Below are 19,144 nucleotides of genomic sequence, written 5' to 3'. Positions count from 1 at the left end.
AATCGGTTAGGAAGCTAATCTTGATCCCATCGTGAGATACTAAATCAAATTGACAAATTGTCTTAGGGAGTGTAGGTGCAGGTTTAGGATGAAGAAATCGATAACTGCAAGATATTTTTAGAAAATGTTTTTATGCAAGAGAACTAGTCTAGAAAAAAAGACAACTCTGACCACTTTTTGTAAGACTCAGACCAGCCTTACTTTATTAAACTCGGACCTCTTTTTTTAACTTGTTATTCCAAACCACCGTAATAGACAAGAAAGGGATACAGTGCAAGTTTCAAGAGTTTATTTAGGTCTTGAATACAAACAGCCTTCAAAAATGTTAGAAATGTATGAAAATCGTATAACTCCTACTACAAAAATGCCTCAAATTAGGAATTTAACGTTCTCTTTCTATATACAAGTAACCTAATTTCGTGGAAACCTATTATTCGTGGATTTCCGGAAACGATTAATAATTTACATGAGCGACCTTGCGTGACCTCCGCATTAGTTTGTTTTGATAAACATGGGTTTTCTCTACAATATCAGCTAGTAGAATGAATTCAGTACTTTCAAGCAAGGTAAAATGTATTAATGTATACTTTGACAAATACAAAATGGCGGATTTCAGTTATCACCAAACGTCTCAATTTTTGATCAGCCGAATTTCCTTATAATCCTACGCTGTAATCGGAATTCCAAGTGTCGTCTGCTAGAATGTAGTCCAACGAATGAAGTAGCGTGATCAATTAGCGGATTCCGTGTCAGCAGAAAATTTCTATGGAACACAAAGTGGACCATATTCTTATATTGTTTCAGTGATTTTTAGCAATAAATCACGCTACGTATCTTATTTTGTCAGTCGCTATTTTTTTTTAAATCGTGGTTCTTTGAAGGAATTGTCACTTGTTATAATGAATTGATATTGAAGATAAATACTAAGAGAAGTTAATTATACCACCCGGTATCCATACAACGTGTTTTTCTCAACTTATTTATGTATCAAACATTGTACACGAAAATAGGTGACGCATTCTGCCGCCGTTGCCGAGTTGGTTGCTGAGTTGGTTGCTCATGAAATATGGGTCAAAGTGAAGGATTCATAAAGAAAATCGAAATAAACCAATTTTAATTATGTTGTAGAATATCTGAGGAAACATCTAAGACATAAAAAACTTTTTTCGTTTTTTTAACTTTGACGAAATTCGGTGTTGAATCCTTATATCCACGAAAATGTACGTCTTTTCTATATAATACACGGCACAGTTTCAAGAAAAGATGCGTTGTCTTTTTAACTTTCGAACACTGATAATTCTGGACACACATGGATTTAGTCTCAAATCGCAAAGGTGAGCCATGAACACTTAATACTAATCCTGTTTCTGAGACTAAGGTACGATTGGTCTTTCTATAATGGCCAGAGAGTAAGCAAATGAGACATGATTCCTACTCTATCATGATGAACATTTCTCAAAAGTAATACTTAATAGAATACATTACAATTTATTTACTTTATGACAGTACATGTATGTCGATCATATAAATGTATTTGGTTATTTAGGTTTAGGAACTTTAAGAACTCCAATTTGTCGTAAATAGCGAACTATAAATGGAGATGATGTCAATGTTATGGCTATTCTGACAGGTGCAAATATTTTATGAACAGCATAAGCCACGACAAATGTTCCAGCATCAGATACCATCTTTGACTGTAGAATTGATTCACCAACTCCTAATCGAGTTAAAATACCAACCATATCGATTCCACTGAAAAATAAATCATAATATTACATGGTAGACATCAAAACATCAGGAATCATCACAATAAAAAAAACTTGCCAGTCCTTTCCATGGCATACCACTTCAAAAGTTCACTGAAAGTGCACTATACATTTTTCTCCCAAAAATTATACCCTAAAGCATAAAGTCAACAGGTTTGCGACAGCAATATGTGATAGATACATGCTTAAATCATGGACAGGCATGAATATGAAAAAAATAAAATATATTTGATAATAAGTTTTCACTTGAAAAATCAATGTCAAATTGAGTTTCCTTAAAAGAATTATGCATTGACGAACTCTTATATTTCTTGTTATTTCTCTTTCAAAGCTACAAGCAACTTACCTTGAAACAGCCAAATAAAAACCACCCAAGGACATCAAAGATATGCCAATATGAAACACTATAACTGTTGAACCATAGTCCTTCACTGCCAGTTTTAAGCGTTGTTTTTGACTGAGTTTTTCTATCTTTTTATCTATCTGTTTTTTGGTTTGGTCTGCATGTATTTCTGTTGAATAATGTCTCTTCTGTTGTTTATATTGTTTGACAACTGACTGTATAACACGTTCCTGTGCTCTAAATATATCAGATAGACTCTTTCTACCAGCCATAGAGTCATTCAACTGATCTTTACAGTTTTCAAAACCAAATCTGTGGCAATTCTCAAGCCAAAGTTTGAATTGGGCACAATCATCACCCTGAACACCTTGTGGACAGGGAGAATCAAGACTTGGAAGAACTGTAGTATCTTGAATTCCTTGTGTACTATCTGAGAGAGTAAGAGTATGTTTGGATTTCTTGTAACTTTCTGCTATTTGTATAATCAATTCATTCTGCTCCTCTAGAACATCACTCAATGTTTTTCTGCCAGTTTGAATATTTTCTAGCTGATTGTCACAGTTTTCTAAACCATATCGATGACAGGTTTTCCACCATATTTGTAAGTTGGCATCATTGTCACCTTGTATACCTTGTGGGCATACCTTGTCATCTACCTCTAGTTGCACAGCTTTATTTTTGAAAGATGACATACATCTTATGACTTGTTTTATGTTGCCCAAATGACTGTTAAGGCCTAAAAAATAAGAAAATGAAATTAAGCCAAAATCTTCAACCAGTATACAGTAACTTTGAAATTGCATGTACCAATTTTACCAAAACACTCTACTAAATAATAGCAGGCTTACCAGGATAAGAATGGCAATATATAGCTTGTAGTTATTATCCTTATTAAGATGTGAATGTTATATTGTATGATGATATTCATAATAACCGAGATGACTAAACCATAATTATGATTACATACTATAATTAATATAAAGCATCCTGAATTGAGAGTTCAATAGCTATAGCCACTACATGCTACCTACAGACTACAGTCTACAGGTCAACTAATTAAAAGCCTTCATTTTCTGAACACAAATCTTGTTGGGCTTGAATATATATATAGAACAAATGGCATTTAAAAAACAAAGTGGTAAGTATGCTGTAAACCTGGTTTTAATCCTTTCAAAAGTAAAACATGCCAAATACGTACGTTGATACAGCATGAATTAGGCTTGCGCTTGTGGAAGCAGTAATATTAATAATAAAGACAAAGTGGCCAAACCAAAACTTGTATTTGTACAACAAAAACGAACGCATGAAAAAAAACAATTACCCGTCGTAAAAGACACTCTAGAAAATTTGTGGACAAACATTCTTGTGCTTGGGATACAAACACGAGCTGACACAGTGCACAGCTATGCAATCTACATGGTTTAGTTTGATATGTGTCCTATATTTTTTTTGCTTTTCACGTTATGAAATAATGCAACTCGATTAACAGGCCTTAAATGGAGAGATAAAAAGGGAGATAACTTCAAATTAACAAGGCTACATATACAGTCAAGTAACCTAATTTCGTGCTAACATATTTTTCGTGCATTTCCGGAAATAATTAATAATTTACATGTGCGACCTCGCGTAACCTCCGCATTTGCTTGTTTTGATAAACATGTGTTATCTCTACAATATCAGCTAGTAGAATGAATCCAGTAGTTTCAAGCAAGGTAAAATGTATTAATGTATACTTTGACAAATACAAAATGCATGGCGGATTTAAGTTATTACCAAACGTCACCATTTTTTATTTCCTTATAATCCCAGGCGGTAATCGGAATTCCATGTGTCGTCTGCTAGAATGTAGTCCAACGAATGATGTCAGCAGAAAATTTCTATGGAACACAAAGTGGGTCATATTCTTATGTTGTTTCAGTGACTTTTAGCAATAAATCACGCTACGTATCTTATTTTGTCAGTCACTATTTCTTTTTTAAATGGTGGTTCTTTGAAGGAATTGTCATTATTTATAATATGAATAATTGATATTAAAGATAAATACTAAGAGAAGTTAATTTTACCACCCGGTATCCATGCAACGTGTTTTTCTCGACTTATTTATAGATCAAACATTGTACACGAAAATAGGTGACGCATTCTGCCGCCGTTGCCGAGTTCCGATCTCATGAAATATGGGTCAAAGTGAAGGGTTCATAAAGAAAATCGAAACAAAACAATTTTAATTATTTTGTAGAGTATCTGAGGAACCATCTAAGACATTTTAAAAAATTTCCGTTTTTTTAACTTAGACGAAATTCGGTGTTGAATCCTTATATGCACGAAAATAGGTTACGCCACTGTACCTTTTCCTTTTTTCTATCTCGTAGTCCTAGAAAAAAACCTGTAGAGTCAGTAACTAGTGAATATAAATTGGAACATTTTTGTAAAAAGGATAGTTGCACATTGCAAAACGTGCAAAAAGCACAGAGTTAATATAATATTTATTATTACCTCTATGGCAAAAAGTAGATAATTTTCAAGGCGCAAACTTGGAGCGATTTGCTCGGGTTTTCAGTTTTAAAATTTCGCAAGAATGATCGTATGTCATCAGTTTTTTAAATCATAGCACATACTTTTTAGACGAATTTTGCAAATTGTGACAAAATTTTCTCGGCTATGCGTCCGATTGATTTGAAATTTCAGGTGCTAAAACCGATCACAACAGAAAACAAATTTTACATCACTTCCGGTTTGCGAGAAATCAACTTTCGATTTGACACAGATTGGTGACTGCCCTTGACATACTGAAATTGTATGAGGTAAGTGGGCGTATCTTGCAACCACTCGCTATGTATGAAGGTGACTAAAGCTGAAACTTGATACTTATAAGTAGATAACGTTATGACTTAAAAGATAGCTTGCCAGGCAAGGTAATATACGCCCACTGGCAGCTTTGATTTTGAACATAAATATTTAGCAGTACAGTAACAATCACCAGTATGAAATATTCAACCTTCAGTCATACACTTCTTTTGAACTCTTTAGCACAACACTGAATAATATTGTGTACGAGTTATTGTCCAAGTTCTTGAAAACGTGTTCAATCTTTAGCTCATGAAAACTCTAGAAGGCAAATATTCAATCTTCAGGACTGAATAATAACACCAAGTTTTGTCAAAATCCAGAAAGAATCATGCCTTTTAGTGTTTAAGAGCTAAATTTGAAAGCGGTTTCAAGAACAAGGGCAATAACTCACACTAAATTTTTTTTCCATTCTTCTGATTTTCAATAGGGTTCATCCTTGGGTGATTACGAACATTCACAAAGTTTCATCAAAGTGATTACGTGCTAAAAATTGAACGCGTTTTCAAGAACAAGGGCAATAACTAATACTAAATATTTTTCAATTTTTCTAATTTTCGATAGGGTTTATCCTTGGGTGATTACAAACACTCACAACAAGTTTCGTCAAAGTCCGTCAAGAATTATGCCTTCTAGAGTGTTTACAAGCTATAAAATTGAACGCGTTTTCAAGAACAAGGGCAATAACTCATACTAAATATTTTTCTGATTGTCGATAGGGTTTATCCTTTGGTGATTACAAACACTCACACAAAGTTTCGTCAAAATCCATCAAGAATTATGCCTTCTAGAGTGTTTACAAGCTAAAATTGAACGCGTTTTCAAGAACAAGGGCAATAACTCATACTAAATATTTTTCTGATTTTCGATAGGGTTTATCCTAGGGCGATAACGAACACTCATACCAAGTTTCATCAATATCCGCCATGAATTGCACCCCCTAGAGTGTTTACGAGCGTTTCAATAACAAGGGCAATAACTCATAGTTAATACAAACAACCATACCAAGTTTCGTCGAAATCAGTCAAGAATTGTGCCTTGTAGAGTGTTTACGAGAAATTGTGGACGGACGGACCGACGGACCGAAGAAAACTCTATGAAGCCGATTTTTGAATTTTGTTTATGCTTTTTTGCAATTTTCGGTTCAATTTTTTCGAAATTTGAAGCTTCATATCACGTGACCTTGACCGTTGATGAGCTTCATAATAGCTGACCTTGACCTTCTTATGACCTTTTGACCTTTGGTGTCAAAACACATATTCCGGTTTTATATGGGTCTAAATATGGTCAAATTTGCACTTTTGCAGTGCTATATATCTCAGAATCACAATGCTAAGCTGAGCTTTCCATTGATATAACATGTATGCTTTACACGCATATTCAAAGTCACAAGTCATTCACTTAACATGGTGCAATTATTGTAGTCTAAATACGCCGTATTTGTGTATCGCAGTATCATTAAGAGGAAGCCTTTTTAAGACTTCTAATGCGGGTCAAATATTCATTTATATATATAATGCAAAGAAAAACACCTGCCAGACGTCTTATATTGTTATATATTATCATATCATGATGAAAAATACACTTTGATATCATAATAAACAAAATCTATTAGATATTTCACAATCTACAGACATATCAGAAATATCAGATTTATTCTCATAGGAACGTTCACTGTCGCACGATGATTCAGAAGAGATCTCGGAAACATCAATAGTGGTGCATCGTTCATATTTATTTTTTTCATCCTTTTTACGGCGACGTTTCATGCTATAGGTTTCGATAAAGACTTCTTCACCAACAGCTGTGCATACAGTATCTAACAGATTTTGATACAATTTACACAACTCAAAGTTACCACCAAGCATCTTAAAAGCATATAGTAAATAATTTTGTTTTGATTGCATAGCCTTACTGATAAGATACAACATCGAGCCATCATAAGATTTGGGAATCACTGGATCAAGAAACGGGCACAGTAGCAGTTGATTTAAATTGATTGTATAAAGTAACAGTGATTGTAACTGGGAGTAACAATGTGAAAGACGTGGAGGCCATTCATATTTCCATGTTATACTTGGTAGATTATTGATGTCCTTAGACAACCTGCACCTAATTCCAGATAGTATTGAAAATGGAATTGTTTGAAATGTTAATTCCAAATCGACCCTTTCACATTGTATCGCAGTATCGTTAAGAGAGAGCCTTTTTAAGACTTCTAATGCTTTCACTTCTTCATCATCATAATCGTCGTGAACACGACGGAAGGATCTACCACTATCTTCACACAGATCTTTTTCTGTTTCAAGTTTGTCATCAGCTTCTTTACTTCTACCCATACAAAAGTGAGTTATATGTAACATAATCACATTTAAAATGAAGGCAGCTAAATGATATTTAGGTATACCAGCATATTTTGCCCAATACGCAATAACGGAAGCCAAAAGTTGCAATGAAGGTGAAAACTTCGATATAAAATCAAATGGTGCTTCAAAAACATTCATGATCAATTCACGTCGTTTCTCTATAGTAACCACGGGCAAGCCGATTACACTTAAAACGTGTCCAAAATTTGGTAGGTGAGTAATTGGTAAGGTGTATGTTCTGCCAAACTCCCGAGTCTTGCGGTCGTATTCTTCCACTTGACAGTCACGGTTCTCTTTGATATTTTCTTTATCCAGTTTGGAGTTAAATAATATACCATAAATCACACGTCTTATAGGTTTGGATATTTCATGTGAAGACGCTTTTCTCAAATCTTCTACTTGACACTGAAGAATCACACGACGCAAGACAAGAGCATTCTGAATAAATGGCGATAATTCGGCTTTCAATAAGCTTCTCATCATCCACTCCGGCAAACCATTTCCAAAATAATCATTTAACATCACTGAGTTAATATCAAACTCGGATTCTAAATATTTCTCCAAGAATGTTTGGTCTGAATCTATTTTGGTGTAAGAATGAATGGAATCGTGTATGATTTTCTCTAGAAATGATTGTCTTTCAGGAGGAAAATGGTCTAAGATTTGCTGAATAGCATCTTCAGTTGACGCACAACTCTTAAGCCAGGAGATTAAAGAATGTGCTTTTGACCGCTTATTTGATATCTTAGACTTTTTGGTATCTGGTTTTTTAAACTTTTTCATAAAATATGAAAATACCTTGCCATTTACAAAATCATTTCCTAAGACAGTTGCTAACAAGGGAATTAAAGACGGATTGAATTTGCCAAAAACGTCAAAGTAATGCTGATGGTGGTATTTTTGTACCAATATATATAACTGATTTCGTTTGTTACCGGTTGTGGCGTCTTTTGTAAATTTTTGCTTAATGCGAAAATCGACATAATCCATGGGGAAGAAGCCGGCTTTAATATTATATACATAGAAATCACTATCATTACTGATGACAGGGCAATTCCACTTATTAGCTAATATAGCGATATGTTCATCAGCTTCATAATCGCAAGTTACGTGTATGACTCCTAAATCGTCTAATACAGTTCTAAATGTTTCGTAGGACAATATTGGCAGAAGATTTTTAGATCCTCTGAACGAATTTTTACCAGATATTCGAAGACGATCTCGAGCTCTTTCCAAAACAGTTTGATGCTTTTTGTCATCTGTATTATACCCACCATCGAAAACAACACAAGGAACTATACCACATTTTCTCAAATTTACAAAAACCTGTTTGACTTTCTTCGCGTAATTAAAATAATCGCCGTTAAATTGCTGTCTAATGTTATATCTGTGGTAAAGAAAATGATATAAATTATTGCCATCAAATATGACTTTACACGAATATAACTGATAATCTTTTAATAAAGATGGATTATTATCAACAAATGTAGTTAATCCTTTCACTCCCATTATTACACAGAGCTTGTCTTGTTGATATCCATCAAACTAACTGTGCCTGCAATATAGAAATGTGTAGTACGGTAATAGACTCAAAATGAGCCATCGCTGCTTTTAAAGAGACTTTCAGAGCAACATCATAGCATTACCTTAAAGTAAAATTTAAGAGACCACGCATTTGCAAGAAGTTCCAAAACCACATTGGAAGACCGTAGCTGCAGGCGGAGTTTAATCTTAATAATGCACCATAAATAACTCTCATATCATCCAGTATTTTGAATGTTAGTTCAGAAACGGTGAAATTACCAGATTTAAATCAATGTAATGGTAAAGGTATTTGACAAAAAGTAGCCACATCTCTGGGCAATCTTGATTAATTTCGAACTATACGTTTGATGTTCGATGAGTGATATGCAATAATGAACTAACTTTTAAATATAAACAAGTCTACAAGTAACAATTTGGAGATTTGAATAACAAACAGAAGATATTCATAAGTCACATTCAATCCGTTTACTTCTGGACCGTAAGAAATATCAAATTCGCAGTAATGACGGAATTCGTCGTTATACTAACCGTGTATAGATTCTCAGTTGCTATTAATATGATGTTATCTACCCTGTTCATATTAAATATCTTCAAATTTGAGCGATAATGAGCCTTGATCTAATTCACGCATGGAAATCATGACCTGGCAATGATTACCGGATGTTTTCATATGTAGTTAAAAACGGTACGGATTAGATTAGACATTGAGACTCACTTTGTACCAATAAGGTTATCGATGACGAAAATGTCATTTTTATGTATATAGGCCTAATAGTACACAAGAATTTCGTTCGACACATTTTAATTCTATCGTAAAAAAAAAACAATCCAAAATTGAGGATGAGCTTGCACGATTCAAATGAAGTAATAGCCCATATCTCTTAATTATATTCATATCCACACTAGGCCTACTGGCTGTCACCAGCTTTATTCAACAACATAAACCCATCATTGTAAGATTTTGATAAATTACAAATTATTGATCAATAGTCTGCATTGAATAAAATCATGACACTCCAAACCTTTAAAAACGGTTTTGAAATGACGCTTGTTTTAGAGTTGTCAGTATCGTAGATTTGATATTACACACATCAAAATACGAACATTTCAGAAAAGGAGGTGGTGGGTGGCGTGTTTTCACGAACTGTCCATTTTCCATTGTCATTTCAACCAAATAATTACATAGCTTCATCTGAGAGCCAGATATCCACAAAGTATTATTTCTAAACGTATAAGAAGTATTGACATTAAATTCGTCTAATTCGAACTGATTCGTCTGATTTTCGGCTGACAGAGGGTCCACATCGTCCCACAATGACGGAATATTTGCCTTAAGCTCAGATACATGTGGAAAATCATCACTTATTTGAGAATCCGACTCTAAGGATTGAACTTTGTTCCAAAATCGATCAGTATTATCACATCTGTACTTCAGTGTGGTATTATTTACAATATAAATATCATCCTCGCTATTTTCTGTTACAATAAACGCTGGCACTGTTATATTAATGGGTGGGTTGTAATACTCACTTTCTTCAGTACTAGAGTCGAAATGGTAACATTCTTCTATAGAAATTCCCGGCATATTTTTGGACATCAATGGAACATAAGGACCACTTTCACAAAAAAATGCTTTAGAATCTGTTTTACCGAGTAAATGCAATTCTAATTCGTCATGACAATGTCTAATGTCTTCATATACTAACGTGAACGAAATATCTCCAGTCATTTTGAAATATTTCAATCTCTTAATCCACATATGACTGGTGTTTGAGAGTGTACTAGTTATTACTAGTATATACAGAGTTCCATTTAGCTCCACAAGTTCCATACACTTGATGGGATCTTTTGCACTTTCCAATATAAGTTCAATACTAAATGTAGACCAGGTGAGCTTTTTCAAGCACATTTTCAATCCGAAATTAATCTCTTTGTTTATAAAGTAGATATTGCTTCCAACATCAACAGATTTCCAGTATTTTAAATGTTTTAAACCACACGGTAATGTTGCTTGGCCTAAATCTAACCATATTCTACGTGATACATCATAAATTGCCAAATCAATCTTTTTGCAATCCGGATAACCGCATGAAATATCATTTTGTGAAACAGATTCTGGTAATACAAAAGTTGGTGCATTATCATCTCGTTCTTTATCTTGTTCAGCAATGACCAAAAGACATGGTCTCTCTGGACTATCTGGTATGTTTACATTTTTGTCTACAGACGACATAAGAACAGAATTCTTTATCTCGACAGGTACATTATTCTTGTCCAAAAAGTGACTCAAACTCTCACAAGTGCAAAACTGGAATACCCCCTGTGAATGTAGCTCTTTGATAGTACTATCTGATATACCAATATTATCATCTAAGGCAAAAGCAAATACATCGTGAAATCGAGATTTTAAAATAGCAGTTACTAACTGAGACAATTCTATTATTTGTATCCGTCTTGTTAAATGAAAATAATCGAACACCATATCAAGATGCAACGTTTTCAAGGCAAAGTACTTACAACAGTCAAAAATATTATCCAACGTTAAGTAAGAAGCAAGGATAAATATATCTATGATAGTTTCATTAGTGAGTATTATCCTCCCGGAATACAATGAATCGATACAATGTTCAACAATTGAAATACTTGTAGCAATACCAGTTAAATCGATCTCGGTTGTAGGCGACGAAGACTCACAAAAACCTCCAGAGAACATGGATCGAAAATATTGACTATTAGCAGCTAAGATTACTCTTGATGCAAATACTTTCTCGTTGCCAACTTTCAAAGTAAGGTCGCAAAATTCGCCTCGTTTACGGAAAGTGTTCAATGTCGTAATCAGATCATCAGAATAGCCATCATCCTTTAATTTGATTTCCATCTGAAAAATAAATAACTTTTAGGAAGAAAGAATGACCAGTAGTTTTTTAAGCAACTTTTGGTAACGCTCCTTAAAATGAATGTCACTCATTATAAGGTCCACGCATTTAAATTCAATCTGAAAGAAATCAGATCTGTTCGGTTTAGATTCTATGAAATGTTCATGAATCTGAAATTAAATGTAAAAACTTGATTTTATACAAGGTTTAAAGTTGTTTAGTTAAAGGTCGCGCTGACTGCCTTAAAGGATGGCAAACTAGATACACTGTCGACATCCGAGCTTTCCAGACAAGGTCAAAAAAATACACCATTCTGAGTACATACACTTAGCCTATTAGAGTTATTTTAACCTGGAATAGAGCAACCTTTTATTCGTTCTGTCTTACCTGCATATTGGAGTATGGTAAACCTACTGAAAGTAGTTTATTATTCAAGCAAACACAGTATACATATAGCTATACACAGTCTACAATCTATTTATAATCCACAGTACACTAAAGGCCTACATACGTCAAACAACTGTTTAAAACATTGCCATGTCATTGTGTAGGCCTATTCTTAAAGGGATTGTTAAGAGGTTTTCGAAATTTTTTATGCGTATCAGGGACACTGATAGCATCAATTTGCACCATTCAAATTTTCAATACGCCAGTGGTTCCTGTAATTCCTCAAAATATAAATATTTGATGACGTCACTATTGCAAAATATGCTCCTTTCACAATACTTAAGTGACTTCATCAAATACTTAGTTTTAGTGCAATTGCAGAACCGCGGCGTTTGCTTGAAAATTGGAATGGTGCAATTTGGTGCTATCAATGTCCCGGATACACGTACATTTAGAAAACCTCTTTACAAACGAATAAATGTCACACTGAAAGTGACACTCGCACGGTTTTCGTCCCTGCAATTCCGCTGTGCTACGGAAAAATTAAATGAATGGAATCATACTCTGTTGTATCTAATTGGGCTAATGAAGACGTGCGTTTTTCCATTTATGACTTTACGTTCAGGGATCACAGCCTGTAGCATAAGGAATCCAATGGTTTAAGTTTCAAGTGGTTACAACTACGACCATATTGAATTTCAAAGATAGTTTGCCAGGCAAGGTAACTTACGCCCACTGGCAGCTGTCAGAAATGATAAAACAGTCATTAGTGATTAAAGTATTTTCTCATATTAAAGAAATTTTAATAGTTCAATGATATATATATTTACTGACAGTTATTTATGCTGAGATATTCCACCAATTTTTTAAAGATCAATATCAATAACCCAAATACATCAAATCATCTCATCAATATACATGATCAAACCATGTTTCATTAAAATCAATTGAAAACTGTAGTCTCTAATGTGTTCACAAACAAATTTTGACGCAGTTTCCTAAGTCATGCCTTTCATCGAAATATCATCAAATTTGAATTTGTCCAAGATCTCAATATAAATGATCACACCTAATTTCATTAAAATCAGTTGAAAACTGTGGTCTCTATTGTATTCACAAAAAAGATTTGACGCGTTTTTCCTATGTCAAGGGCAATAACTCAAAAACCGTTCATCGAAAATCATCAAATTTAAACTTGACCAAGATCTCATCAGTATAAATGATCACACCAAATTTCATTAAAATCAGTTTAAACCTGTAGTCTCTATTGTGTTCAAAAAAAATTTTGACGCGTTTTTCCTCAAGGGCATTAACTCAAAAACCGTTCATCGAAAGATCGTCAAATTCAATCTTGATCAAGATCTCATCAATAATGATCACACCAATTTCATTAAAATCAGTCGAAAACTGTAGTCTCTATTGTGTTCACAAGAAATGTTGACGGACCGACGGACAGGGGCGACGGCAATATACGTCCACATTTCCATGTGGGCGTATAAAAAGGGGACCATCAAAAATCTGTAAATGTCGATATTTCTGGATCTATGTCAGCTATAAACTCGTTCTTGGTGTCTAATTGTATTTTGGGCGTCGAGGAATACAATGATTTGGGTTTCAAGTAACTAAAACTGCCACCATGTTGATATTCAAAAATGGTGATATAATAATCTATAATTGTCGATGAAGTCATTTCTGGAACTATGTCGGCTATAAGCCGGTCCTTAATTGTAAACCCATTCATAATTTTACATTTTGGTGGTCAAGGAATGCAATGATTTAAGTTTCAAGTAGCTTCACTGCCGCCATGTTGAATTTCAAAATGGCGACTATCAAAGATATATATGTCAATAATTCTGGGTCTAGGTCAGCTATAATCCTGTTCTTGTACATCTTGAAGAAAGGAATCTTCCAATGAGTGGTTACAACTGTCGCCATATTGAATTTCAAGATGGCAATAAAGTAAAATATAGGTGATTAACCTGATATTTTGTTAGTCTTGACATCAAAACCGCCCAGGAGAGTGATACCACAAATACATGTCTTTCAAATCACTTCTGCGTCAGGTAGTGTTTTGATGGGGATGGAGAACCATTTTCAAGATTATAGTACTGTCCTGCTGGTGCAATGCTTATTGAATGTAACAGCAGCCGAGACTGTAAACAATGTCCTCAAAATGAGCAAATAAAACTTCCACTCCTTTGCAATGGAACATTTGGTAGACAGGTCAGTGATACTGACAAGTTGCAAATACTGTATCACATTCTGTTTGAATTATCAGGTTCTAGATATGCAGCAATGCCCCTCACATGCTATGTAGCGCCAAATGCTTCCTATCACGAACGCAAACCAAAGTTCATGCGTTTGTTGCTGTCGCTTTTATGCTAATGCAATGATCAGAATGGCAACATCCACTGTACAGATAAGTATGTCTACACCCCATGGCATCATTCTGCTGCATGTACCATCATTCGGATGTCGGTCTCCTGCTAAGGTGGGAATGTCTTCAAGGGTGGGGCTGGGATTCCTTCTTTCGTATTGATCCCACAATAGTTCAGAACGAGATCAATATCCTGATGCTACCTGGCTTCAGCATCTGAAGTAATAAAGTATGACAGGTGCATCTGCGTTCTTGATAGCTAGCTCTTCTATGGCTTGAGTAGGTCTGACTTGCAGCAGTTGGAGATACTTGAAACGCGAATCATTTTATTCCTGGACTCCCAAAATGTACAATTAGACACAAAGAACGGGTTTATGGCTGACATAGATTCAGAAATACCAAAAATTAAAGGGTTTTTTATGGTCGTCATTTTGAAATTTAACATGGCGTCTCAATATCCAAAACTGTTCACAACAGTAAAGTAACAGTATAAATTTGTTGCTCGTATCACAAAATACACAATGGGTTTAGTATGAGGGCCCCCTGGACTTAATGCCGTCAATTTTAAGCCTGTTAATGGATTAAATATTTTCACTCATTTATATATTGCTGGTTGTTTAGATTGATCATAATAGTATATGCGTACTTTTATACATTTCTTTTAATTCTATATTTTTTAATATTGGATTGGGGCCCCGTTGACATGGTTCAACCAGTCCCTGTAGTGGTTGAGCCCAATGAGTTATCATATTTAACTCATTGGTTGAGCGACTGACGTGATATCGTCACGGTTGGTGCCATACGAAACTATGTATGGTTCGAACATTGAAATAACACACACGAACCTAGTTCACATCCATTTTGCTATTAGAAATATAACATTTTCAAAATTCGACTGAATAGAAACTCAAAATAGTTGTAAATTACGATTATGTTATTTCCATGTAAAAACCATACGAATTGCGCACTGGCAAGACTCAAAAGTTCACACGGCTTCGATCACTAGTTTTAGAATTTACACCATGACTAATCTTACACCATTACAATTCAATTTGAGCAGAATCGCATATATAAGATGAAATTATTGATAGATACCAGTAGCTCAAACTGTCCTCAGACTCATAGCTCATGTTTGGGGAACAAATAAAAAAAAACAATGGCATTAACAATTTTTATTTGTCATTGAATTTCATGACTGCTGATATCACTTTCTTAAAACTTGCAACCACCATTATTATATACATGTTGCAAGTCTTAAATGATAATTTTGAAGATATAGCACTGTCTCCAATATAAGATTCACATTTTATGTGATGATTATTCACAGGAATAAATTACACATCCTGCTTGACATATCTGTTATAGAAATGTTCCCTAGATATTAACAGACATCAATATTCAAATTCAGGGAAAATATAAATAAATCTCATTGTCTGGCCAGACTTGATAGTTTTACTAGAAATTGTCACACTTACTAAAATGTCTTATTCAGGTGACAATATCAGTTGATAACGAACATTCATCAACCACCAAAAAATTAATCAACTAGCAAGTAAACAATCGTATTGTTTCTTAACTGCTTTTAAGCATTTTAACTCAGCAATCACTGTTTTACTCAAGAGAATTTCATGTTCAGTCACAAGTTTACATTACACACAGCTGCCAAGTAAAATTCTCCGAGTCAAGAAAGATTGCATTAATGTTGCTTCCTTGTATAATTTAACACAATTTGCGTAGTCACCAGGACCTTTGTTGTATCAGGCTACGATTGAACTCCAACCCTCTGAAAAATACATTTTTTTCATTTATCATAAGCTATTGAAAGATATTGGTCATTGGTTTCAACAAAACTTTGCTTTTCTATCGTAGACAATCAGTTTATAATGTGAGATATAGTGTAGCTATCAGCATCAATTCTTTCATGGCAACTCATTAAAGGGGCACCATACAAGTTCAACAAACCCATCAATATCATTTTCTCAATATTATTGAAGAACAATATTGTCAATTCATCTTTTGGTCAAAATATTGAAAGTTTTATCAATTTAATCATAGAGCACAATATTGATTGAGTGTGGATAATCCATCAATACTTTCAGAAGTTCAATGAACAATCAAAGAAATGGTGGCATTATTCATGGAAATATTGTATTGTGTTTGGGCATTTTCTGTCAATAGATTGAGTCACTATATTGAGAATAATTTTGATGGTTTTATCTAAGGTGTACGGGTAATTTGAAGATGGGTTTCATTATTTTTAATGTCAAAATATCACGTACTCTTAATCATATCATGTTCTTAATACCAATCATAAATGTCCATGCAAGTGCAGTCTGGATAAGCCAAAAAAAAATACTTTTTGACCTTTCTTGGTCACTCATTGGAATTCTGCTGGTAAATCTTATCTAATTTCGCTAATTATACATTGATTACAGACATTCGAGACAAACTTGTAATTTTCCATTAGAACACCTCTATTTTCTATTCATATAAGTATTAGCATTATCATAAATGGAAATAAAGGAATCCACCTGTAATATACTTGTGTATCTAATGTAAACTTCTCCATCCACACATTATTAACGTAGTTACAAGCCATTGACATAAGTGTTATAATCGACTACCCACCCTGTTTGTTTGGCCTCTTCTTTCAGCACCATGGTAATCATTTTCAACCCAACCTTGATTTCTTCTACCACCTCTTGCTGAACCTCCACGTGGTGGAGGACCTATAAAATAAAATATTATATTGTCATGTTTTGTTGTGGGATAGACTTCCCTTGCCATCAAAGATCTGAAATTATTTTTTGACCTGTTGAACTTGTAACTATTAGTGCCATTATTAACACAATCACAGTTAAATGTGTTGTCATGGACTAAGATGATGGATCTCTTCCAAATATTCCCTCTTCAGCATGAAGTTGGTGAAACTAAAAATAGCCAAGTTTTATCAAAATAACATTTTCATTTTTCTCATCCATGACATTGATTCAAAGATTTCATGTGATTTCTGTGTTTGTCAATGTCCCAAACGACTTAATAAAAAAAAAATGCAAAAAATTAAAGTAGCTAAATTATGAACATATGTTCAAAATCTTGATCAAACTTAGGTACCTAATATGATGCCACATATTTCATCTGGGTTTCATCAAAAAAGAAATTCTCAGAGATGCAAGTAAAATAGGTACCAACATTGAATTAAATATATCATACAACACCATGAACAAACTAACCATAATTGCCTCTATAACCACCATATCCTCCCCATCCATAGCCACCACCTCTAGCATATCCTCTATAACCTCCTCGACCACCATTATTATAGCCTCTATATCCACCTCTACCACGATAATTTCTTCTCATACCATCATTAGCACCAAATGTTTCTACATTTAATTTCCTCTCCTCTCTCCAACTCATCCTGGAATTTTTCCTACAAGAAATAAAGCAAGCTTACATTTAGTAACGTACTTGAAAGTTGGGATATAATTTAAATTTTCAAAAGTGTCACTCCCTTTATCAGTTATCAAAGGTCATGAAATTCATAACTTAAGCTAAGGAGCGGGTCGAAAAATAGCCGATTTCTGTCAAAAAATGAAAGAAAGCTTGCCAGGCAAGGTAACATACGCCCACTACCAGCTGTCAGAAATGATAAAGTAACAAAGTCTGTAGTGGTTTAATATGTGAAACCAATTATCCTATTTTAACTAATTTCAAGCTTTACTGAGATCTCATACCAAGTTTCATCAAGGTCGTATAAAAAAATTGTAGTCTCTATCAGACCTATAAGCCAAATTAGATGCATTGAATTACTTCAAGGGCAATAAATCTAAAACCGTTCTCCCGATTATCAATTTCAACTTGACTGAGATCTTGTCCATATATGCATGCATACCAAGTTTCATTGAGATCAGATAAGAACTGTTTTTACTAAATCAAGGGCAATCACCCTGAAATCGTTCATCCAATCATTACTAACTTTAAACTTGACCGAAATCTCATCAATATATACATATATACTAAGTTTAAGATCAAGATAGGATCAAAATTATAGCCTTTATGGTGCATACAAGCCAAATTAAAGGTGTTTTTACTAAGTCAAGGGCAATATCTCTGAAACTGTTCGTCTGATTATTACCAATTTTGAACTTGACCGAGATCTCATCAATATATACATGCATACTAAGTTTCATCAAGATCAGATAAAAACTGTATTCTTTATCGTGCATACAAGCCAAATTCAACGCGTTTTTACCAAGTCAAGGGCAATAACTCTGAAACCGTTCATCCGAACAATATATGCATACCAAGTTTCATCAAGGAACAAGGTACTATTTCACTCAGGGTGGCTACATGTAAATTGCAATAACTCCCCTCCCCCTTCAAATGAATCAAATTGTTTGATTTTTTGCTTATAAATTGATATTGCCCAATTCTTAATATATGCCAAATTTCATTGAAATCAATCCATTAAGTCAAAAATCAGATTTTTCCATGATTTACCTTTAAATACCTAATTGGCTTTAATTTAAAAGCTTATAGGTCAGAATTCTTATCTTTAAAGTTTTTGTAATTACAAGAAATAATCCTACCCTTCTGCTCTCTCCTTGGCCTCACAGCTAATATTATCAAAGAACGAC

At 34.1% G+C, this 19,144-nt stretch overlaps 3 protein-coding genes across 3 annotated transcripts; all 3 read right to left on the bottom strand.

Annotated features, from left to right (window-relative positions):
- Nucleotides 1–1,556: 1,556 nt before the first annotated feature.
- LOTGIDRAFT_99569 (hypothetical protein) lies at nucleotides 1,557–2,231 on the bottom strand (the record flags this gene model as incomplete). The annotated part of the gene is made up of 2 exons (XM_009054479.1): nucleotides 1,557–1,752; nucleotides 2,113–2,231. Coding segments are annotated over 2 exons (315 nt in total), but the record flags the coding sequence as incomplete, so codon positions are not given.
- Nucleotides 2,232–7,637: 5,406 nt separating this feature from the next.
- On the bottom strand, nucleotides 7,638–9,540 carry LOTGIDRAFT_227013 (hypothetical protein; the record flags this gene model as incomplete). The annotated part of the gene is made up of 2 exons (XM_009054478.1): nucleotides 9,393–9,540; nucleotides 7,638–8,874 (listed from the first exon to the last, which is right to left on the bottom strand). A coding segment is annotated over exon 2 (1,191 nt), but the record flags the coding sequence as incomplete, so codon positions are not given.
- Nucleotides 9,541–11,463: 1,923 nt separating this feature from the next.
- LOTGIDRAFT_143975 (hypothetical protein) lies at nucleotides 11,464–11,742 on the bottom strand (the record flags this gene model as incomplete). The annotated part of the gene is made up of 1 exon (XM_009054477.1): nucleotides 11,464–11,742. A coding segment is annotated over one exon (279 nt), but the record flags the coding sequence as incomplete, so codon positions are not given.
- Between the last annotated feature and the right edge of the window lie 7,402 nt (nucleotides 11,743–19,144).

This window comes from Lottia gigantea (genome assembly GCF_000327385.1).
Source record: "Lottia gigantea unplaced genomic scaffold LOTGIsca_219, whole genome shotgun sequence".
Classification (NCBI taxonomy): domain Eukaryota; kingdom Metazoa; phylum Mollusca; class Gastropoda; family Lottiidae; genus Lottia; species Lottia gigantea.
Note: the sequence above shows the minus strand (reverse complement) of the source record. Positions and strands in the feature narration are given on the sequence as shown.